The 24,831-nt window shown below is 43.4% G+C and overlaps 2 protein-coding genes across 2 annotated transcripts in view; both read left to right on the top strand.

Moving 5' to 3' along the window:
- The first annotated feature begins 15,780 nt into the window (after positions 1 to 15,780).
- On the top strand, positions 15,781 to 23,749 carry LOC125465273 (uncharacterized). Its single transcript, XM_059638304.1, has 5 exons — positions 15,781 to 15,874; positions 16,803 to 17,560; positions 20,507 to 20,589; positions 23,111 to 23,654; positions 23,711 to 23,749. The coding sequence occupies exons 1-5, from the start codon at positions 15,790 to 15,792 to the stop codon at positions 23,747 to 23,749; spliced, it is 1,509 nt and encodes a 502-aa protein (XP_059494287.1). The 5' UTR covers positions 15,781 to 15,789.
- Positions 23,709 to 24,831, top strand: part of LOC125465303 (centrosome-associated protein 350-like) — a 118,780-nt gene continuing 117,657 nt past the window's right edge. Inside the window, exon 1 of the mRNA XM_048558601.2 lies at positions 23,709 to 23,826. Coding sequence (XP_048414558.2) covers positions 23,763 to 23,826 — 64 coding nt within the window. The 5' untranslated portion in view covers positions 23,709 to 23,762. The remainder of the gene's footprint in view (positions 23,827 to 24,831) is intronic.

The raw sequence follows: 24,831 nt of genomic DNA, 5'->3' as shown, positions 1-24,831 counted from the left end.
TAAACTGTTGTCCTCTGGTTCTGGACTCACCCATCAGCGGAAACACGCTTCCTGCCTCCAGAGTGTCCAATCCCTTAATAATCTTATACGTCTCAATCAGATCCCCTCTCATCCTTCTAAACTCAAGTGTATACAAGCCCAGTCGCTCCAATCTTTCAACATATGATAGTGCCGCCATTCTGGGAATTGACCTCGTGAACCTACGCTGCACTCCCTCAATAGCAAGAATGTCCTTCCTCAAATTTGGAGACCATAACTGCACACAATACGCCATGATACTTTGGCTTCTGGGTGTTAAGTCACCTGACAGTGTAAACAGGTTCAGTTCTATCAGATACTGCTGAGCTATTCTGATTCCTTCCAGGTTTCAATGCCATTGAGTTGGCATCTGACAAGAAATTCTCAAAACCCCAGGCATCTGGAGCGGCTGTTTCAGTGAACCCTCAGTCCAGTCGGCGAGCAGAGATGCAATGCAGAGATTGGGGACGACGACAAAATGCAGGTTTGAGACAAATCATATCATTACCATTGGGCGTAATTGTGCCATTTCCCGTTCCCTCAGGGGGGCTGTATTGTTAACACTAGACTGTTGACTAAGGTAATGTTTTGGGGACCCAAGTTCAAATCCTGTCATGGCAGATCGTGGAATTTGAATTCAAGAAAAAAAAGTCGAGAATTAAGATTCTAACAACGTTGATTGTCGGGGGCAAAATCCCATCTGGGTCATTAATGTCCTTTCAGGAAGGATGTTTTAAGGAGAAGTCTTTAGTGCAGGGGTAGGGTCCCCACCTCTCAGTAAGGTAAGACTTGGATTCAAATCCTGCCTGTTCCAGAGGTGTATTGTAACTTCTCAGAAATATCTGAATGTTTTAGGGAAGGAAACTGCTGGCCTGCATGTGACTCCAGACCCAATGTGGTTGACTCGGGTAGTTAGGGCAATAAATGCTGGCCTCGCCATTGGTGCTCGCATTTTCATGAATGAATTATATTTAAAAATGGACAGAGATAGGGTGGGGAATTTGAGAGATGCTGTGCACAGTGTAGAAACTCATGCTTGTGTATGCATAGAGTGCCTACAATATACATCATGTACACAGAATGACAGGATTGATACAGCACCATGGAGACCACTTGGTTTATCATATCTGCATATCTATCAACAAGTGACTCAGTATCACCATTGCCCAGCCTTCTCCCTGTGACTCTACATTGTTCCTTTTCAGATAACTGTCTGGTTCTGCTTTGAATGCCTGTTTGGCAGTGCATTCCACACCCTCATCTCTCATTGTGAGAATTTTTTTTCTCATATCACTTTTGCTTTTTACGAATTACTTGAAATCTGTGGTTTCTTAAATTTGGTTTTTCTGACCTACCCTGTTCAGAGTATTGTACAGAAGATGGAAAAGTATTGAAATAAAAGGGGTGGGCTGCACAGTGGCTCAGTGGTTCACACTGCTGCCTCACAGTACCAGGGACCTGGGTTTGATTCCACCCTCAGGTGACTGTCTGTGTGGAGCGTGCACGTTCTCCCTGTGTCTGTGTGGGTTTCCTCCAGGTGCTCCAGTCCTCCCACAGTCCAAAGATGTGCAGGCTAGGTAAATTGGCCATGCTAGATTGCCTATGGTGTAGATTGGGTGGGTTGTGGAGAAGTGTGTCTGGGTGGGATGCTCTGGGGCTCTGTGTGGACTTGTTGGGCCGAGGAGCCTGTTTCCACACTGTAGGGATCTCTCTTAAAAAATAATCTTTTCGCGTACTGGGGAGATGAATAACAGCATCATAACCTTTGTCCTGCTCATAGTTTTTAGTACATTTGCCAGCGGATTTATACTGGATTTTGTCCATTTCCATTAAGCTGCCTTCTAAAATTCAGGAGATTCAAGCCCTAGCATTTCTGATCTCTGGTCAGAAGGCAACACGCCCATTCCAGGTATTAGTTTGATAAACTTTCTCTGTACTATTTGCGATGTATTCACATACTTCTTAAATAAGGAAACCTGCATCATACACAGTTCTCCAGATGTTGAGAATATTATGTTAAATTCTGGTCACCCTTCTATAGGAAAGATGTTAAACTTGAGAGGGTGCAGAAGAGATTTCCAAGCACGTTACTAGGACTGAAGGGTTTGAGCGATAGGGAGATGTTAGACAGGCTGGAGTTCTTTTCCCCTGGAGTGCTGGAGGCTGAGGGAGTGACCTTATAAGGGTTTATAAAACCATGAGGGGCATGGATAGGGTGAATAGCCAAGGTCTTTTTCTGAGGATGTATGAATGCAAAATTAGGGGGCATAGGTTTAAGCTGAGAGGGGAAAGATTTAAAAAGTACCTGAGAGGTAACTTTTTCATGCAGAGGGTGGTGCGTGTATGGAATGAACTGCCAGAGGAAGTGGTGGAGGCTGTTGCAATTACAACATTTAAAAAGCATCTCGATGGGTATATGAATAGGATGGGTTTAGAGGGTTAGGGGTCAAAAGCTGGCAAGCGGGATTGGGTCACATTGGGAAGTCTAGTCAGTGCGGAAGAGTTGGACCAAAGGGTCTGTTTCTGTGCTTTATGACTCTGACTCTGTGTGGTCTCACCTGTAAATAAAGCTTCTGTAAATAAACACCTCCCTATTATTGGATTCAATTTTCCTCACAATTAACAATTCTTTTAGCTTTCCTAATGACCTCCTGCAGCTGAAAATCCAAACATTTGCAATTCATACACAAGAATATCCAGATGTAAAGTGTGAGCATCTGCAGTTCCCATTATCTCTAATATCCAGATGCAGTTGTGTCCTGGAGCTCTGCAATATCTCACCATTTAGATAATATGCTTCCATTTTAGCCTTCCTGCTAAAATGGACAATTTCACATTTCCTGCATAATACTCCATTTGACAGAACTTTGCTGACTCACATAACTGGCCATATCTTTTGATAGCCTCTTTCGCAACTTTCTTTCCTACCTACTTTTTGTCATCAGCTAATTAAGCGACCAGACTATCCATCCCTTTGTCCAAGCTACTCGTTTAAATTTGAGGCCCCAGAGAACAAATCGCATGGTTATGAATTGGAGTTGGATAGGCCAGATTCTGGATGAGGAGGGTGAATTCCCTAGGATGGGTTTTTAACAGCAATTAGTAGTGTCATGGTCATATTTATTGAGGTGAGCTTTTAACTGCGGAATTATTATTGGAATTAAAATTCTATTAGCTGTCAGGGTGCGATTGAACCCTGACACAAAGCACTAATTTTATGGATTTACTAGTCCCGTAGATGTTGTCACTCTGCCTCAATTTACAACTTGTGCCCTCTCGTGTGTCTTACACTTCAACAGAGACTTAACAGAAAAGTATTAAATTAGTTTGAAATCACATTGTGAAGTTCTGATGCCATGAACGGCGCCGTATAATTGTACATCTTACCGTCGTTGCTTAGATTTTTGTTTGGATTTTCACCATCTATATGGGAAGCTGAAGGCTCTTGTGGTATAATAGTCATCCCCTTGTCTCTGAGCCTGAAGGCCCAAGTTCAAATTACCACTGACTCCAGAGGTGTGTTGTAACAATCCAAACAAGTTGATCAAAAATGTTTGTTATGGGAAACCGAGAGGCTAGAGTGGTCTTTGTTCTGGACTGAAGCAGACACAAGGTTGAACCGTTTCCCACTCGTCCGGTGGAGAAGCTCCGCTCCAGCAGGAAACGTCATGGATATTGGGTGGAGTGCTGTGGTGAGAAAGAGGAGTATAGCGTAGGGGGTAATGGTACAGCTGTGCTTGACCCCAGTTCTCACACACACATTGAGTCTGCGGTGAATTCATTACTAGCAATTTGCTGTGGGAAGGGGAGGTGCAGAATATTACTCCCAGATCTGATCCAGCACTGAAATGATGTCTCATGCATGCATTTCCAGTATGAATAGAAATTTCCCATGCCACTAGCCTACAAACACTGGGCAATCTCATACTCACGTACAAATCAGGAACAGAATAGGTCAACACCAAAGCTGTCCACACAATTGTTGAGTTGTGGTCTCACCAAGGCCCTATGAATTTGACTCAGGACATTCTTATTTGTATCAGTGACAATGGGAACTGCAGATGCTGGAGAATCCGAGATAACAAAGTATGGGGCTGGATGAACACAGCAGGCCAAGCAGCATCTCAGGAGCACAAAAGCTGACATTTCGTGCCTAGACCCTTCATCAGAGAGGGGGATACGGAGAGGGTTCTGAAATAAATAGGGAGAGAGGGGGAGGCGGACCGAAGATGGATAGAGGAGAAGATAGGTGGTGAGGAGAGTATAGGTGGGGAGGTGAGGAGGGGTAAGTCAGTCCAGGGAGGACGGACAGGTCAAGGAGGCGGGATGAGGTTGGTAGGTGGGAAATGGAGGTGCAGCTAGAGGTGGGAGGAGGGGATAGGTGAGAGGAAGAACAGGCTAGGGAGGCGAGGACGAGCTGGGCTGCTTTTGTGATGCGGTGGGGGGAGGGGAAGAACTGGGCTGGTTTAGGGATGCAGTAGGGGAAGGGGAGATTTTGAAGCTTGTGAAGTCCACATTGATACCATTGGGCTGCAGGGTTCCCAAGCGGAATATGAGTTGCTGTTCCTGCAACCTTTGGGTGGCATCATTGTGGCACTGCAGGAGGCCCATGATGGACATGTCATCTGAGGAATGGGAGTGGGAGTTAAAATGGTTTGCGACTGAGAGCTGCAGTTGTTTATTGCGAACCGAGCGGCGTTGTACTGCAAAGCGGTCCCCAAGCCTCTGCTTGGTTTCCCCAATGTAGAGGAAGCCACACTGGGTACAGTGGATACAGTATCCTACATTGGCAGATGTGCAGGTGAACATCTGTTTGTATATTGTTTTGTTTAATATTTTCCATTTGCAATAAAGAGTAACTTTCCGTTCGCTGCCTCAATCACTTGGTGATAGCCAGCTCTCATCAGCCAGGCCAGTTGGGGTTGGGAATTGAATGTTGGGACTGCATGCTGAGCAACATGCTACTTATACAACATAGCTCTGAATATCAAACTCACTTAGTGAAGGCATCCCAGTGATGCTGATCTATTTTATCTTTCTCTAGCTATGCATCTGAGCAAATTGCTGCTCATTTGATTGCGCAGGACTGGTGTTACATTGCCACTTTTTATCAAGGCAGTCCAATCCAATTGCTATGCTGAGACATCAGTCATCTTTGAATCTTCCATTTCAGAGCAGAGAAGAAACTCCCTCAAAACCTCCATTAAGAACTGGGAGACGAATCTCCAAGGTCAAAGCCTCTCCAAGCCACCGAGTCCAAAGAGAACTGTGAAAGCTGAAGGTAAATGACTGAAAACCTGTAAGAATTAGTCTGAGCCACTGCAGGAAATTTAATCCTTTCACAATACAGGCAGAGGCTACTGTTCTGCTCTATGTATCGGAGATAAAAGGCCAACTATGTAGATGTTATCTATGGTTCAGTGAGTAATGCTGAAACCTCTGAGTCAGAAGATTGTGGTTTGAAATCCCACTCCAAAAGCTGCTAACACAAAGTCTGGGTGGCACTACACTGAGGAGATTTCACTTTTTAGTTCATTCATGGGATGTGGGTGTCATCGGCTGTCCAGCATTTATTGCCCATTCCTGACAACTGGGAAGTGATGGTTTAGCAGCGTTGTTGCTGAGAAGTGATGGTTTAGCAGTGTTACTGAGAAGTGATGGTCAGCAGTGTTACTGAGAAGTGATGGTTTAGCAGTGTTGTTACTGAGAAGTGATGGTTTAGCGGTGTTACTGAGAAGTGATGGTTTAGCGGTGTTGCTGAGAAGTGAGTGATGGTTTAGCGGTGTTGTTGCTGAGAAGTGAGTGATGGTTTAGCAGTGTTGTTGCTGAGAAGTGAGTGATGGTTTAGCAGTGTTTTTGCTGAGAAGTGAGTGATGGTTTAGTAGTATTATTGCTGGGAAATGATAGTTTAGCGGTGTTGTTGCAGGGAAGTAATAGTTTAGCAGTGTTGTTGCTGAGAACTGACAGTTTAGTGGTGTTGTTGCTTAAACTAGGGCTTGGGTTCAAATCCCATCAGGCCAGATGATGGAATTTGAATTCAAAAGAAAATGTGGAATTAATAATGGTGAGCCTGAAGACAATATTGATTGTTTTTTGAAAACCCATTTGATTTGATTCCTTTTAGGGAAGGAAATTGCTAGCCTACATGTGCCTTTGGTCTCACAGCAACATGATTGACTATTATTACAGAAAGGTAATAAACGCTGGCCCAGACAGTGATATTAATGTTCCGTCACTGAATGCAAAAATGCGTTGATGAGACACCTTCTTGAGCCACCTGTGCTATAGGTTCACCTGCAGTACTGTTTGGGAGGGAGTTCCAGGATTTTGATCCTGTGGTAGTGAAGATGGTGATAAAGCTCCCAGTCAGGATAGTGTGTGTCTTAACATCTTCTGCTAGGCAGTAGAGGTTGCAAGTTTGGAAGGTAGGACTTGGAAGCATTGCCTTCAAAATGGAACTTTAAACCAAGACCACAGATTCCTTTCAGATCTCTCTGAGAAATCCCATTGATGAAGAACAGAGGCAATCTTCTCCATGCCCTGGCATCTCACGATAAACACAAAGACCATCATCACATGTTACTGTTTGCAGGATCATGCTTTGTGCAAATTGGCTCCCATGTTTCCTACCCAACCCAGTGATTGTACTTGAACTTTAATGCAAAGTGCTTTTGGCTGGACTGCAATAGTGAAAGGCGCTACAAAAATGCATTTATGTCTTTAGACGATTGCAACATCAACAGGCTCTTGAAATGCAGTTTAACTGTTTTAATGTTATGCAGATATAATAGACCAACTGTTCCTTTCCCGCACATCAGTTTTATAATGTGTTTTCTCATTTTTAAATGGTCAAAATCCCACATCAGTAATCCCTTTTCAATCTTGCCGAGCGGGCTGTGCTGAAGCTTTGAATAAGATGTTGGCAAGGTACCAGTGTACTGCCTCGGGATTTACTGCAATGTGGTTTTATCATTAGGATCCCACACCTGCATAGTGTGGAGAGCCAAGCATCAAAATATTATTTACATACTGTAAACATTTAATGAAAGAAGATTTGTGAAAAAATAGTTTGATGTTTCTAACTTTCCTAATGCAATGAGTGTAATCAGAGGGCAAACAGGATTTGATTTAATCTGAGATTTGAATTTAATAGCGCTACATAATAGTAATTAGAGCTTGACATCTGATGGTAAAATGTGTTTTCAATAACTAAGTAGCTCTTTAAATAGCAAAATACTTTTAAAACAGCTAAATAAGATACAAAACATTTGCTGATTCGACGACAAGAAATATGATATTGGTTGATATTGTCAAATTGATTTCAACATGCTTAGGAATTCAAATAAAAAGGGCAAAGGTCACTGTCAGTGTATCTTTGAACCTGTGTCAGTGGCTCAGAGAGTGATTGACCTGTGCAGACAAGGAAATGCCAAGGTTCTGTCTCCAGTCTACACTGAGCTCCACATGTGTTGGGATTAAGAGAAGGGAAAATTGGCGAGTGTTCCTCATCCTGAATGTGATCCGGCAACTTCCCACCGGAAGACAGTGTGAAAGAACCAAATGTGGGCAGGACTGATGTTTCTCACGAGCTCCAGGCATTCCAGTAACCAATTTTTCAGAGCATACTGCAAGAACAGGAGCCGACTATTTGTCTGCTTCACTCTTGTTCTGTCATTTACTGTGACCTAAGTCCCCCTGCCCGCTAATCCTCTATATCGCTTTGGTTGATAGAAATTTATCTTTCCATGTTTAAAATTAACAATTGATCCTGTATCAACTGCCATTTACAGAGGAGACTGATGATGCTGGTATATTCATAAGTGCCTCTTGAGTGAGGCTGTACTGGGCAGCATCAGCCGTAGTGAGGATCTTTGTCTTACTCTTCGCTCATCCTTTCTCCACCTTGACTGCCTTAACTATGAGGCTAAGTCTACGCTGGGGCATCCTTGGAGAAGGAGAACGCCAGTACACTTGAGGCCTTATATCATCAGAATGTACATGCACTGTTGTATAAATCAGTTGTACAGAAGGATTAACTTGGAAGCATTGGAACAGCTCCATACATTAATTAATGAATGGCCCTTTCTGCTGGAACTAGCCAACTCTAGTTTGTCAGTTGTTAGTTAGTTCTACAGTCAATAGTCATAGAGCATAAGCCTGGTCACTATCTCTTTTCAAGAGTTAATGTAGAGTTAATGGGTCACCAGACCTGAAACGTTAACTTTGTTTTTTCTTCACAGATCTTGCCAGACCTGCTGAGCTTTTCTAGCAATTTTGTGATATTAAACTAATATAACCTGTTACCTTGGTTCAGAGATAGTAGGAACTGCAGATGCTGGAGAGTCTGAGATAACAAGGTGTGGAGCTGGATGAATGCAGCAGGCCAAGCAGCATCAGAGGAGCAGGAAGGCTGACGTTTCGGGCCTAGACCTTTTTTCTGAAGAAGGATCTAGGTCTGAAACGTCAAGCTTTCCTGCTCCTCTGATGCTGCTCGGCCTGCTGTGTTCATCCAGCTCTACACCTAGTTATCTCTTAACCTGTTACCTTATTATTTAATAAATTATATCTTGTTACTCAAGTATGTGTCCCTACTGCTGATGACTTATTAGTGGTCGATCCTGTGATGAAAGATGTGTAATTTATGAATTATATTTTGGGATTTAGATTTCAAAATAGAAATAGATTGATGTGGATCTGTTCTGTGAAGGCTTTTTTTTAAAAGATAGAGTCAATTAGAACAATGACCTAAATATATCAGTTCTATGGAAGCAGTGACTGCAGGGGTGTGCCTAGAACCCCTGTTGTATCAATGGATAAAATGCTTATACTATTGGGTTTATGACAGACTGAGAAACACATAATGCAATTTGTTTCATTTTGATGTCAGAGCGGAGCCATTTTTTCCTATTCAGTTGAGGAGAATGAGTTACCTCAGTAGAAGTGCATGAGGATTCCAAGGCAGGAGAGCCAGGAAAAGACCATGCTCTGCTCCTGTGGATTCCAACTTACTTTTAGCCATATAACTTTGTCGGGGTGAAAGGAAAGGAGGAGCTGCAGCTTGGCTGCTTCACAAGTTTATCTGGAAAGGGAGAGCCGGGTCTTCAGGCTCCTAAAATGGTGTGGGTATTTTTTTCACATTTGTTAAAACACTGCACCCCCCTCAATTAGGATGAGGAGTAACACGACCGTTTACTCAGGTCTTGCATGGAATGTTTAGCACTCCTCAAGTTTAAAATTGGTAAGTTGCTTGAAGTTTTGCTTTCCAACAGAACTTTGTAAATCTCCCAGGTTTACATGTTGCCAGCTTAGAAGGCAAGAATCACTTTGCCACACTTTTTAAAATTTTCATCTTTCACCAGGTTTTGAGTCAGGGGTCGGGAACCTGTTGCCCATCATTTTGGGATCTCAATCCCACGCTAAATCTGTTTCACCAACATGGCGCTGTTTTAATATCCAAGTCCGTTGGAGGTGAGCTTGATGATCCATTAGCGGCACCATATGCTGCTCAGAGGCTCAAAGTGGCTCTGTAGGGCAATGCTCAGGGACAGACAGCAACCACATCTGGACCTGCCACTGGCTGGCACCATTGGAGCAGGCAGGAGAACATCGGACAGCTCCACAGCACACGCAAGTGGCCAAATGGTTCATTATAAGGTATTGCCTTTTGCCACCACTTGAGCACCTCAGGTTAAACATAGGTTGGGAACTAACTGGTTTTTGACCAAAGGATATTTTTGGTTTCTAGATAGTCTGATGAGATCGAGTGTTCTTTGTAAGAGATAACAAGGTGTAGAACTGGATGAGCACAGCAGGCCAAGCAGCATCAGAGGAACAAGAAAGCTGACGTTTCGGGTCTGGACCCTTCTTCAGAAAATGTTTCAGTGCTGTAGTCCTATATACTTCATAAGTCTGTTTGAATGGACTGAAAGGAGGGCCTGAGCTAAGGGTCTTTTTGGGTCCATTTTCAAAAGACTTTCGGTTTTTCAGCTCTTTTCAGTTTGTGGATAAAGGGTGCCTGATCCATAGCCCTATTATATTTTTAAAAGTTTCCCTGGCACTTCAGCCCAGCAGCAACATCACTTTATTGTGGCCCACCCTGCTGCCAACAGGTTTGCGCTAAACCTGCCCCCTTGCAGTCCCCACTCAATGCTTTGGAAATTTTCTTCTGTCCCTCTTCGGCTCATGGACAGGTTCTAGGGTGAACTCAGCGGACAGTTGATTGGAGGTGAGCGGTTTGGCTGCTCCATCTCTATGCTCACCTTGAAAATTGCAGCGTGTCACATGCTAGAGCGCTGACACACCTTCTTGAGGTGATATTGTCAAATTGCACAGCTCCTGATAGGGCCCTTGGATATATCAACCTCTTCTGTTCAAATCTCTCCAAGACTTAAGTCCTTCCTTTCTCCGTAACTTTCTCCAATTCTCCAACATCTCTGCTTGGCTTTTTTGTGGAGCATGTCCCATCCCGCCATTGGTGGATGTGTCTTCAACAAAAAAGGCCCAAAGTCCTGGAATGGCCTCTCTCTGACACTTCACCTCTCTTCCTTGCTTTCCTCCCTGTAATGTGATTCTTAAAACCGGTCTCTGACCAAGCTTTTCGTCACCGGCTGTCATATCATCCAACGTGGCTGAGAGAAGAATGATTTGCTGGTTGCCAAGTGCAACATTAAAGGCACCATACAAATGCAATTTAGTATTGGTGCAGTTTTATATGTCTTTAGATGCAAAGCTTAGACTATGGATCTATTGCTTGATCTGGGGCTAATACAGGAAGAGAAAGTCACGGTGTAATAGCAATCCAGAGCCTCAGGCTAATATTCTGGAGACATGGGTTCAAATCCCACCATTGCAGATGATTTAAGTTAGAGTTAAGTAATATCCAGAATTAAAAGCTAATCTAATGATGTCCCTTATCAATTGCTGATTACAATCCTGTCTGGTTCATTAATCCCCTTAAGGGAAGGAAATCTGCCAACCTTCCCCTGTCTGGCCCACATATGACTCCAGACTCACAGCAAGGTGGTTGACTCTTAACTGCCCCCTGAAATAGTTTAGAAAGCCACTTGCTACAGGGCAATGAGGGATAGGTAAGAAATATATACACCTACACCCCAGAGAGGAATATTTAAAGGAAACCGGTGATACAAACAGAGCGAGAGAAACAGGCAACACAAATGGATGCCATTCTGCGCAAATGACAGCCCCTGACACAGTGTTGGCTCCCTACTGTGGAAAATATGCACAAAATTGCAATTGTTGGCAGTTGCTCAGTACAATTTAGCTCCAGCCTTGTGTGAGAGACTCCATTCCCCCAGCCAGGTCAAGAAAATGGGGAACGTTAATCTTGGAACTTAATGTATTGATTGGCAGGCATGGAGGATTATAGGAGCCTTTTGTGTATTCCAGCCTTACTGTGCTGCTTTGAAATGCATTAAAATTATTTCCTCTAACAGATTGCTGCGTGAGAAAAAAGAGATTGCCTGGCTTTCCCTCGGCGACTGGGCAGTGAGGCTGTGACACAAGTGGCATTTATCATTGTAACTGCCACTGTCAAAGAGTTTTTATTGACCATTTGTTTCTGTCAGGCATGATGTCAGAGCAGTGTTGCTCCGAAATGAATGGCAGTTCAAAGATCACATTGCCAGGTCCGCAGGGTTTAATGGGAATAATCATAGTTTTAGTTTACATTTTTTTTTGCACTCACATGGCAGCATTGTTCGAATTTCCACCTTCTGAGCCTGTCCATTTATTTTACTTTGATGTTTTATTCAAGTATGAGTTTGATGAGGAAACCTCAAAGTCGCCTTTATTTTCCCTCACTCTCAGGCATCCTTTGAAGGGTGTCACACTATTAATGCTTCCCCTTTCTGCCTCCATCAGTGCTTATGTCCCTGAGGCTTCAACTTTATCAACTTCAGCTACTTTTACTGTGGCTTGTCCTGTGCATTCTCTCATAACCCCAGACTAACTTCTCATGCTACAACATCCATTGTTGTTGTGTTAGCTGGGGGTCACCAGGGTAAGACCCTCACCTCTCTGATTGACGTAATTTCCAGTCCACAGGACCTGATCACAAGTCAGGATGCAGGACTGAGAGCGTGTTGCACTGTTGGATGTGCCACATTTCCTGATGAGATGTTAAACTGGTCGGAGAGGGTTCAGAAGAGATTTACCAGGATGTTGCCAGGTATGGAAGGAATTTTGAGTTGTGAAGAAAGGCTGGGACAGAATTGTTTTCACTGGAGTGTAGAAGGTTGAGAGGTGACATTATAGAAGTTTATCAAATGACAAGGGGTAGAGATAGAGTTAATGGTAGCTGTCTTTTCCCTAGTTTGGGGGTTTTCAAGACTAAAGGGCACATTTTTAAGGTGAGAGGAGAGAGAGTTAAAAAAGACATGGGGGCAAATTTTTTACACAGAGGTTGGTTCGCGTGTGGAATGACCTTCCGGAGGAAGTGATGGATGTGGGCACAGTTACAGCTTTTAAAAGACACTTGGATAAGTATGTGAATAGGAAAGGTTTGGAGGGATATGGGCCAAGATCAGGCAGGTGGGACTTGTTTACTTTGGGATTATGTTCAGTATGGGCTGGTTGGACTGGAGTGGACTGGTTACCATGCCGTATGGCTGTGTGACACTCTGGGAGCTGCCTTGGATGGATGTAAAGGATGGCAATGCATTATTTGGAAGAGGGGTAGCTGAATTATTCTGGCCACTATCTAGCCCCAAATTTGTTTCACATGTTCTGGGTTGTCTGATCATTATCAGATGCTTGTAGGAGCTAACTGTATGTGAGATAACAAGGTGTGGAGCTCGATGAACACAGCAGGCCAAGCAGCATCTTAGGAGCATAAAAGCTGATGTTTCGGGCCTAGACCCTTCTTCAGAAATGGGGGAGGGGATGAATGTTCTGAAATAAATAGGGAGGGAGATCCCCTGAGGTTTGTCCGGAGGGAGGAGGGTAACTTCTTCAGGTTAGGCATCCTCAGACCCTCTTCCCCTCCTCCATTTCTGAAGAGTCTAGGCCCGAAACGTTAGCCTTTTTGTTCCTCTTGGAACCTTTTTGTGCTGCTTGGCCTGCTGTGTTCATCCAGCTCTACGCCTTGTTATCCCAGATTCTCCAGCATCTGCAGTTCCTACTATAACTGTATGTGAATTGGCTTCTGCATTTCCTCCATTAAAACAGCAACAATTCTCAAAAGCCCCTCATTGGCTGTAAAGCACTTTAACGTGGCTGATGGTAGTTGGGTGTGTGATATAAATGCAGGGGTTTTTCTCTTTATCTTTTACATTTCTAACTTAGCACACACTGTACTTCTCCCCATCACTTGGTAGGGCAGTGGAGTTGGAGCTTTTCCCAATAATTGGAAAGTCGAGGCCCATGGAATAAAAACTCCAATTCCGACCAGGCTATTGAACCGGGTTAGTTAGGAAGCACTTCTTCACACAGAAGCTGTGGGAAATCTGGAACACTCACACTTAAACAGTGTTGAGGCTGGGTCTCAGTGGAACACTTTGAAGCTGAAAATGTTAGAGTTTTGTTAGCTATTTCAGGGACTTGTGAAACTAACATTCCAGTTGGCCATGAACTAATGAATGGCAAAATGTACTCCAAGGCATGAATATCCGACTCCTTTTCCCACCTTGAAACCCACACTCACTTTCACCCCAAGCCCCAGGGCTGCATCCCACCACACTCAGTACGCCTTCCTCTTCCATCGTAACTTGAACTAATGCCCTCTAAAGTGCAATTCGCAAGAATTCCAGAACAAAGGGAAGCAGCACTTTGATACTGTATGTTGATCTTCTTTTCATTGCTGTTCTTGTGAATTGCCCTGATGAGTGCAAGACAAATACTTTTTACAAATTCTGCCTTTTTCTCAGCAGCACTTATCTTCTGCACTACCGATCCATTATTTGTTTAAATGCATTAATGCACTAAGCATTGTTTGAAATGTGATGGTTGCCAATGCTATCAGAAAGTTGCATGTGACATTTTTTATATTCAACATGGAGAAGGGAATACCTGAGACCTTCCTGGAATTATTTTAGGCACTGGGAAAAAATGGTGGGAAGAGATGTTTTTAAAATGCAATAGATTTCTGCCAACAGATGATGGTTTGAAAAGAGCATTTATTCTCTTCTACCAAAGCAATCATCAAAAGAGATTGAGCAGACTCTGACTTTCTGGTCACTTGCCATTTTAATACTGATTGCTATCAAGCTCACATTTCTGGTCCAGGGCCTGTTGTACAGCTCCAGTGAAGCCCAATACAAGCTGGAGGAACAACATCTTGTTTTCTATACAGCCTTCTGTACTTGGCAATGACTTCAACAACTTAAGACCATAAACACTGTCCTCTATCTTTATACAGCTTCACTCCTTTCCCCAGCCACCTCCCCGTGTCACTATCTCGTTCTTCACATTTTTGCTTCTGTCAATGTTCACTTTATTTATGATTGACTCCTAATCTGTATCTATGACATGTCTTCTCTGCAACCATTACCTCACTCCTTACTGATCTCCCTGGCATTGATGCATCTGTAGAACCTTTTGATCAAGAATCAACTGCAAATAACTTCCAACCTGGCCTCACAAACAAACTATGGCTTCTTTTTAACACAAGCTGTTGCCCACACTCCAAAGATCACATCAGCTGACAGTCTCAGTTCACAGCACCAATCCAAACTTGACAAAAGAATAAAATAATGAAACCTCAGTGAGAATTCCAACAAAGTGGAGACCATGACTAATTTAAATGGAAAATTGGATGAGCATTTAAGAGAACTAAACTTGCATGTTATAGGGACAGAATGGGGAATTGGACCAACCCGATTCCTCTGCACAGAGTCAAGCTGGACTTGCTGCGTTAAACAGTATCAGTTTGTACCATAAAGTCTCTATGATTCTACAACTCGATGAGACAAGTCAGATTGGGAGAACAGGAGCTGGAGATCAGTTCACCTTTTGAGTTATAGGGAGAGGCTGAATAGGCTGGGGCTTTTTTCCCTGGAGTGTCAGAGGCTGAGGGGTGACCTGATAGAGGTTTGTAAAATCATGAGGGGCATGGATAGGGTGAATAGCCAAGGGTAGGGGAGTCCAAAACTAGAGCATATAGGATTAATGTGAGAGGGGAAAGATTCAAAAAGGACCCGAGGGACAACATTTTCATACAGAGGTTGGTGTGTGAAGGTTTAGAGGGATATGGGCCAATTGCTGGCAAATGGAACTGGATTAAATTAGGATATCTGGTTGATGTGGATGAGTTGGACCGAAGGTTCTGTTTTCGTGCTGTATAACTTGTGACTCTCAATTGGCCCAGACGCTTAGATCAAATCAACAGTCATAATTTCCATCTTTATAATCTTTATGATATGTCTAATTTGCATTGTTTACCATTTCATGTGCTTCATTTTGCTGCCTGTTTGTAAAGTTGTGCTTGACAGGAATTTGACATGTTGAAAAGCCGTGTTTAATGCCATAAAGCAAGTTGGTCCTGCTGATGTTTGCCCCTGTGATGTACCTTTGTAAAGTATAGAGGTAAGCACGTTGTTTCGAGGTGATAGATCAATGTGCCACTGTATGAATAGCCATTGGATTATTGGGAAAAAAGGATGGACTGCACTACAGTAAACACTATCAATCTTCCTCCCCCGAAGGGATCACCTCATCAAATATTTGCTCAAAATTAATCCTGGTCCCATTGGTTTTCCAGCTGAATCCCGTTCTTCTGGCATTTTTGCATGGAGAGAGGGTCAGAAATTGGTGAGAATGTTGCTTGGTCCACCTCCTAAATGTCCAAATGCCCTGACCAAGGCTCTTGATCATGATGATAGGAATGATCGTGACACATCAGGTAATTTTGCAAACTCTTTTGGCAAAGTTAAGAAAGAAATCTTGCCTGCTCCTGTTGACTTTGTGATTTTCTCTGGTGAGAAAATGGTAAATACTGTCAAGTAGATTTCACCTAAATTCAAAAGCATTCCAAAAACATTGCAACAAAATAGTGTGGAGGATGGAGGTCAGCAAGAAAACCAAAAAAAATGGCAGCTTTCCCTGTTCTAAAACTTCAACTTTGCATTGAAGCTGAAATAACTCCAAGAGGCTGATATCCCTTCACGAACTCATCCCTTATTTATGTGCGCAAAAGTTTGGGCTGTGGTTAACCAGTTCAGAGCCAGTCCCTAGGAAACTTTCTGAATCTCCTGTTTGTCTCTGTCAGCCAGGTTGACAACCCCAATCAGGGATTGCATACTGAATGAGATCCACTGGCCCTAATTCCAGTTACTATAGAAGCTAAACCAGTTCATCTACATTTTAATGATTCAAGACAATGTACCAGCTAATTGGCAGATATTCAGCAGAAACGATTTGCATTCCATCAGATGGATGGTCACCAGACTGAAACGTTAAGCTACTGAATTCTTGCAACTTTTAATATTTTAGTTTCAGATTTCCAGCATCTGCTTTTGCTAAAAGTACTGAGATTTTTTGGAGGTGTTTTGGGAGATGGAGTGTGATCCCGTTCTGCAAGAGTTGGGTTTGAGGATCCTGTTTGGAAAAATGTAACAAATAATCTGTTAGTTTACAAAAAGAATTGGCTTTTTAAAATCAACAATTGTCAATTAAGTCCTTCGATCTATTTCGGTAATAAATCACGAAGACCCTAATACATCCTCTTTCTGCTCTGCGACTGTCAAATTTGCCAATGTTTTCTTACTTTTACCTGTTATGTCAGTTTAATTTCCAGCAATTTATAATTACTCTTTGTGTTTAATAAACAGCTGACCAGCAAGCAAAAGACTTAGAGGAATACAATCCAAATGCTTCACTTGAAAGGAGACCCAGAAGAAGACTTTGCATTACAAAAGAGGGTGATCATAGCTGTACTTGTGTTAAAACTGATCTTTCAGACTCTGAGCGGTGCATTCCAGAGGTATTGCCATTGACTGGAATCTTAGATGGTTTGGAATCTCAAAAAGGTGTTGGAAAGAATCAAAGTTCTACTTTGAAAATGGGAAATGATGGTCCAAACCTCAAACAAGAACATGATGAATGTAGTTGCAGGGTACTTGTGAGTCCGAAGAAACATGATTATTTCATCTGTCATAAAGACAAGCCAAGACATCCAAATTCAGGTCCCACCAGCCCTCCAAGATGCTGTAGCCCTCAATTGAGATCACGTCCTGAGAGCAAGAGACATTTATCGCCTTTGAAAAGCAGGCTGCATTCCTTTAGTCCATCTCCAAATCATCCTGGAGTCAGAAACCAGGAGTGGGGAGAAGTGGGGACTGAAGAGCGCCTACGATCGCCACAGGCCCGCAGTTACAACGCAGACGAGGTCCGTGAGTATATGAACAGGCAGTTGGTCGAGCGCAAGAAGAAGGAGAGGGAAGAGAAACGCTCAGTGAAGCACGCTATAGAGATGAGGAAGAAAAGACTTCAGGAAGTCTACAGGAAGCAAAAAGAGGCTCTCTCAAAGAAAACAAGAGGGAAACAGAGGAGCAGTTCACTGGGTGCAGGGAAAAAATCTACAAAACAAGTGAGTTCCAGGCTTATAAGAAAACTTCATGATTTTACAATTACCAAATATAATCTGGACTTCTCCATGTTGGTGCAAGCAGAAGACTGTTACCACCAGGAAGAGTGACAGTATTACTGTTGGATTGCCATAAATGCTCAACTGGTTCACCAGTGTCCCTTTGGGAAAGGAAATCTGCCCTCTTTACGCAATCTGGCCTGTGACTGACTCAATTCCCACACCACTCCAAATGGTGCTCTGTAGAGTTCTACTGAGCTTTCCATTTTATCAACCCACTTTTTCAGTGTAATAAGAAAAGGGCTTTTCCAGTGATGCTCACGCCCTGAGAATGGGTAATAAAAGAGAAAAATAGGAACTTTGTGATCTGGAGGTTGCTTTTATTGCTTACAACTTGGTACATGAGGAGAGTATCAAATTTCATGCATTCGGCATCACACCACTCCTCTCTGTTTGTGCCTCCACTGTCCACCACCCCAAGTCCAACAGTATCAAGGCCACTCAATGTTTGCTCATATCCTAGCCTTGTTTATATTTTATCTTCCTGTGTTACTTTTGTTTTTTTTCTTTTCATAAGGGCTCTGAATTAGTGAGACTTAATGCTTACAAGAATGTTCCTTTCTTCGTGTTTGTTTATTGTACAAAAGCAAATGGAAATTTGCCTAATAATTTAGTGGATCTGTGCATAGCTAGGATAGGACCCAAAGGGCTTCCATCTGTGCTGTAACTATTTGAACCATTGACTATAAAGTGCCTCAGTGTATCCTTCTCAAGGATAACAATCTAGGACCAAAAAATGCACACCAGGTTTCACTAATAAAAAAGAAGAAACTTTGATGAGAAATAACCTTTTTTTGACAGGTGCAAAATTGATTATTATCTACTATCATGCAAACTTAAACTGCATCTCCTTTAAACACAAGCAAGCACACATTCATTCACACATAGGACAGTCAAGACAGAGAGTTATGTAGAAATATCATGAGTGGAAAGTATCGGCAATAAGTAACAAATTCTATGTATCAAGAGGCTATACCACAAAGATGAAATGATCCGACTTTCTCACAATTCTTGTGTCTTTTTTTGATGATAGTATTAATGTAGTTGTTGACCCCAGAGTGATAGAGGATCCTCAATTTGGTAGCCAGTCTGTTAGACCTTGGTCTTTGCTTGAGAGTTTGAGGGTCGTTTCTGTCCACTCACAGAAGATGAGAAAGAGAGAGATCTGACTTTTCTCTTAGGCATTCTGGAGGACTGAGTTCAATTGCTATCTTCGCAGGTCTGCGTCAAACTACAGACTGAAAATCTAAGAGGCTGTTGCTAGTCATCATTTCAACTCCTGATGCCGGCTCATCTCACAACATGTCAAATCCAGCTTCTCCACACAGTTCTACTTTTGATCTTTGAGTTTCAAAAGCAAAAACAAAAGCACATGCTACTTTCCCTGTACCACAGCAGAATGAAATCTTATTTTATCAAGATAGATGGAGGGACAGGTGGTGTTGAGGAAATGGGGAGGCTGCAGAAGGACTTACACAGGCGAGGAGAGTGATCAAAGAAGTGGCAGATGGAATATAATGTGGCAAAGTGTGAGGTTATATATTTTGGTTGGAAGACTAGAGGTGCAGACTATTTTCTAAACAGGGAAAGGCTTTGGAAGCCTGAAGCTCAAAGGGATACGATAGTGTTAGTTCAGAGTTCTCTTAAGGTTAACATGCAGGTCCAGATGGTGGCTAAGAAGGCTTTGCAATGTTGGCATTCATCTCAAGAGGGCTAGAAAACAAGAGTAGCGACGTACTGCTGAGAGGGTATAAGGCTGTGCTCCGACTGCATTTGGGATATTGTGAGCAGTTTTGAGCCCCAATTCTAAGGAAAGATTTTGTGGCATTGGAGGGGTCCAGAAGAAGTTTACAAGAATGATCCCGGGGATGAGGAGCTTGTCTTGTGAGGAGTGGTTAAGGAATCTGGGTTTATGCGTGATGGATTTTAGAAGGATACGGGGGATCTGGCTGAAACTTACAAGATATTGAGGTAAGGAAAAATTTCTTCAGCCAGGGGGTGGTGACTCGGTGGAGCCCATTGTTGTAGAAAGCTGTGGACGCCAAGTCATTGAATGTATTTAAGGCAGAGGTAGATATGTTCTTGATTAATAAGGGGATCAGGGTTTACAGGGAGAAAGCAAGAGAATAGGGTTGAGAAACATATCAGCTGTGATCGAATGGCAGAGCAGATTTGTTAGGCTGAATGACCTAATCCTGATCTATGTTTTATGATCTTATGGCCATTTTCCCACTTTATATTCCAAAATGGAATTAGTCTTTCCAGTATTCTGTAGGGAAACTGAATTATCTAATTCCTGGAAATTTTGGATATAGTCATATCTTTTTGTTTTTATTTCCTCTGGTTAAAATGATGACTTTAAATCAAGCGCTGAATGATAGAAATGGGTGGTTTTTATTGAGTAATGGCTGTCAGCCAGACTGGATGTAAGATCTTATCCAATTGATGAGCAGGACAAGTCCTGATGGGCTGAATGGCCCTTCCCTATTCATTGCTACTTTCTTCTCTAATTAATTGCTTCACTGGAAGGTCATAAGGCAAAAACCTGACCTTAAATCTCATAAGCCCAGTATTAGGGCAGTTGGCAAAAAAAAACATATTCAGAGGGGCAGGTTTTAATGAGGGCAAGAGTTAGCGAGATTTCAGGGAGGAATTCCAGAGCATAGGCGTCAGGTAGCTCAAGGCATAGCTCTCCTTGATGCAATGCAAGATTACTTGAACATAGCGTTCATTAAAATGTTAGCCGTAACAGGCAACTCATCTCGAGACTTTGTACCCTGGCTGAGAGGGCTGTATTAAAAAGAATGCTTGTATTTCCTATTAGTTCTGATGCTGAAACTTGTGAAGTAAGGCAAATTTATTATTGATCTTCTCACTTTTTCTTCACAGGTAACAAGAGTGGGTGCATCTCAAGTGATTAAAGCTCAGGCATCAGCTCAAGCCAACATGGAGCCTGGAGACTTCAAAGAAAGGTACTGATTATCAAAGTAGAGTTGCAATTTGATAGACAGTTACAAAGATTGAACCTGTACCCACTGGAGTTTAGGAAAATGGGAGGCAGCACACGAGATTCTGAGGGGACTCAGCAGAGTTGATGTGGAAAAGCTGTTTTCGCCTTGAGGGAGTGTCTAGGAGCCCCAAGAGGGCATCATCACAGAATAAAGAGTCACACACCTAAGGCAGAATTGAGGAAGAATTCACCGTAGTGAATCTGTGGAATTCTTTACCGCAGGGGGCTGTAGAGGTTGGGTCTTTAAGTATATTCAAGATGAAAACAGACAGGTTTCCAGTCATTAAGGGAATTAAGGATTATGGGGGAAAAGCAGCAAAGGGTAGTTGAGGATTGTCTGTTCGATCATAATCTCATTGAATGGTGAAGCAGGCTTGATGGGCAGAGTGGCCTACTTCTGCTCCAATTTCTTCTGGTTTTAAAGTCTTAATCATTCTAATAGTTGTCTGAATGTTGATTTGACCCAATCGAGTGCCCACTGTAGAACTGATTGCAGACACTGAGGAGATCCATGTTTTTGATCCATGATCTGTGTTGAATTTGTTGACCTTGAACAAGACAGTACAGGATGCTGAAATGGTCACTTGCAATCCTGGCTGAAGAAACAGACAGTTTGGTTTCCTGTTGCTCGATCCTTCAATAATCTCAGTTGGCTTTTGTAAAACTAACTGTGGGATATGGACGTCTCTGGCTCGGTCAGTGTTTGTTGGCCATTCCGAATAGTGGAGAGCCATTTTGTTGCGCCAGTGCAGTTCATGTGGTGCAGGGACACCTGATATTGTACAGAGGCATTTTAAGCATTTGACCCAGTATCATCGAGCAGCAATATCATTGCCAGTCAGGATGGCCCATGTTTATCAAGGGAAAGTTGCTAGTGGGTGATGGCCCCATGCATCTACTACTCTTTGCCTCCTTGGGGGAGTGGAGGTCTTGAATTGGCATTTGGATGGCCTTCTGGCTCAGAGGTAGGGACTTTACCAATGCACCACAGGAGCCCTGCACCTTACTGCTTCAACTATAGATAAGTCCTTGCAGCTCAGTCGACCAAGACAAGAGACAATGGATGGTGTGAAGGCCAAAAGGACGACCAATAGGATTTGTTCTGCAGCACACCGTGCCAAGCTGTGTCCCACCAAGAATTCACTACATCATCCCTGCCAGCCCCTCAGCCCTCTTCTTGGCCTCTACCCGCTCTACTCATCTATCCTAGCCTCAGCCCCTCATTCCATTGTAGCATAACCCTTCCTATCCCTGAATCCTCTCATAACCTCAGCCCCTAATAGCCCAAATCTCCTTGTACCCTCACTCCATCTACCCCAACTCTAGATGCCTTCCTGCCTTCAGCCCCTTGTCCCCTCATACCCCCATCCCTCCCACATCACATCTCCTTGTGGCCTCACCCTTCCTATCCCTTGTACATTCGTTTCCTCATGCCTCCATCCCTCCATATCCTCAGATCCTCACAGCTTTTCTCTACCGACCTTTCCCTTCTTCTCAGATCTTCAACAATCCTGTCTCTTGCCCACTTTTATCCTCACGCCTCTCCCTCCCATCCCCACCACTTTCAACACTTGTCACTATTTCTCTCCCCACCCCAACCCACCAACTCACACACCATTTCAGTGGTCAGCCCCCCTTGCCTACTCATGTTGTGGTTCAGTACTGGGGTGTCTCTTGCTGGTCATCAGAGAGTCTTTGGGGCTGAGTGGACAAAGCACTGTCTATTTAACTGTTTGCAATGATATGAAACCTCCTGGTCTTAGCAACCTTAGACAAAGGATATTAAATGTTACAGAAGCAAGCCAAGTGGATAGAGTTCAAAAACAGATCATGCATGATTTAATTGAACAGTGCCGGTTTGAGGGACTGAATGGTCTCCTTCTGATCTAAGTTAGTTAACCGTGAGGTGGTCAGACTCTATCCCCATCAGTCTCTGGCCACTCTATACCTTTCCCTGGACAGGCACCAAATCTTTTCTTGTTGATGTGATGAAAAACAGTCAACATGGTGTTGAAGAGGGAACTACAGCCTCGATCTTTCTCCCCGACACTCGATGCGCAATTGACAGTATCTTCACTCACAAAGGGAAAGACGAACCCTAAATGAGGAATTTGATCTTAACTTCACTGCAAAGGCATTTGGGCCTAAACTCATCCGTCAACCGCTACCATTTGAAGAAAACTTCATTGAGTCATTCACGGGGATAGAGGGAGAGAATTTGACTTATCACAGCTCCGTTATCACTTCTTTATCCCCCGTTGATTCTCATCACTCTGAAGCTACTTGAATCTAGTGTCTATCAAAATTCCTGTTTGAAATTGTTGATCTTCACCACCATTGGCAGTGAGTACAAGGTCACCATTGGCTGCATCAAAAAAAAATTCTTCAAAATTCTTCACTTTTTCGAAGGATTCCTCAGTGCAATTGAATGCTCTCTTGTGCTTTTCATTGTAAAAAGTAACAATTAGTCTTTTATTACACAGGGGGATATATCAGCGGGAGCTGAATGATACCAAGAGACCATTCCAACATTATCTATCCAGCAAATATGGCCCGTTGAGACTTCAAGACTTGGAATCATGCCGATACTCTCAAGAGCGTTCCTCCCCACCAGCTCAGCTTTCACAGTCCATTGATGAGCTCCTGCCTCTGGCATACTGTGAGGGGGAGATGAGCTGTAAAGCCAGTGGCATAGGCTACAAGGACAAGCAGCAACGTATTGAAGAACTCTGTTCCATGGCAACAGCCCTCAGTGGCCGCATTGAGAACGAAGCTCGGAGGCTGGGTGTGGAGGCAGATGTTTGGAAAAGACCCGGGAGCCAAAGCTGGGACAAAGGGCGGGAGCAGGCCGATTTGGGAGGCTTCACACGAGCAGATCCGATGGTCAGCTGGACTGACGCGAAGCGGCAGCACATCCCAAGTCCTAAGCCACTCCCGTCACCACAGGCCTCACTGTGTGACTTCCTACCTGCCCGACATCAAGAGTGGGAAGAGCAACAGGGATCTGCTGTACTGGAGGACGAGATGGTGGACGAGAAACTCTGCTTTCAGGATGACCGACCTGAGGATGGCCTGCTGCCCAGCTCCTTGTTGCAGAGCGAATGCAACACCCAGTGGAGTGACTTGGAATGTTTGATGGAGTGCGAATTGTGCAGTAGACCCAGAGTGATAGATAATGCCCTGACGGGGAAGCAGAAAGGTAAGACAATACATTCTGTCATTTACCCCACCTTCCCCAGAACTTTTCTGGAATTATTCTACTGTCTGATTTCATTCTGCTTGTGCAAATTTCAACACAGAATGTGGGCATTTCTGGCAAGGCTGGCATTTTACAGCCTGCTGTCCTGTTATCCTGAGAAATTGAAGCTGTCTTTCCTCATCGTATGCAGATTCTGTTAATGAGATACAATGGCAGTGGGCATTCTTTATTTAAGAACCTAGAGCATTTGTAAAGAGAAACAGCAGGCCAGCGGAGAGACCTCTTATGGGCTCAGACAAGATGGCTGTTAATGGTTGCAGGTAGCAGGCTGTAGAGGGGGTGGTTAGACCTGACTGCTGGCCTTGTTTCTATGATTAAGTCCACACGCAGGTAACATCAGAGAGGGAACACATAGTGTCCATTGGCACACACAGGGTTCTTTGTGACCAGTGGGCACCGCAGTGGGCTGGAGTGCATTATTTTCCCCACAAAAAGCAACATTTTGAAATAATGCCTCCTTTGGACTTCTGTCCAGAGCTCCTTTAAGAGGCCATCACTTGTTAATTTGGGTTAATTTTGTTTTTTTTCACATCCATTGGCTTAGTACATTGGGTTAGACAGGAGGAAGCACATTGCAGAGCACTGCATTCTGTGAAAATTCCAAAGATGAAGAGAAGTGTCTTATTTCATCGCTCACTACCTGACTTGATATTGTGAAGATCTTCCAGAAATTATTCTTTCAACTGAGCAACTTGCTTAGATGTTTGCAAGAGGCACTGAGAGTCAATCAAGCTGACTGATTGAGACTCTTGAGAGTTGCGAATACACTGATCCAGTTTTAGGGGTGTCTGAAGTGGGGAGAAGGCTATGGTTGGGATAAGGGTTGGGCTGTTTCCTGCTCTGTAGGGCATTTATGTATCAATGGGTTTTTTTTTACAATTTACCCAGTTTTCTCACAGCTCAGGCCCCTGGCTTCAGTGGCCCATTTGGAATGGAATCTCTGAG

The sequence above is a fragment of the Stegostoma tigrinum genome, chromosome 29, assembly GCF_030684315.1.
Source record: "Stegostoma tigrinum isolate sSteTig4 chromosome 29, sSteTig4.hap1, whole genome shotgun sequence".
NCBI lineage: Eukaryota > Metazoa > Chordata > Chondrichthyes > Orectolobiformes > Stegostomatidae > Stegostoma > Stegostoma tigrinum.
Note: the sequence above shows the minus strand (reverse complement) of the source record. Positions and strands in the feature narration are given on the sequence as shown.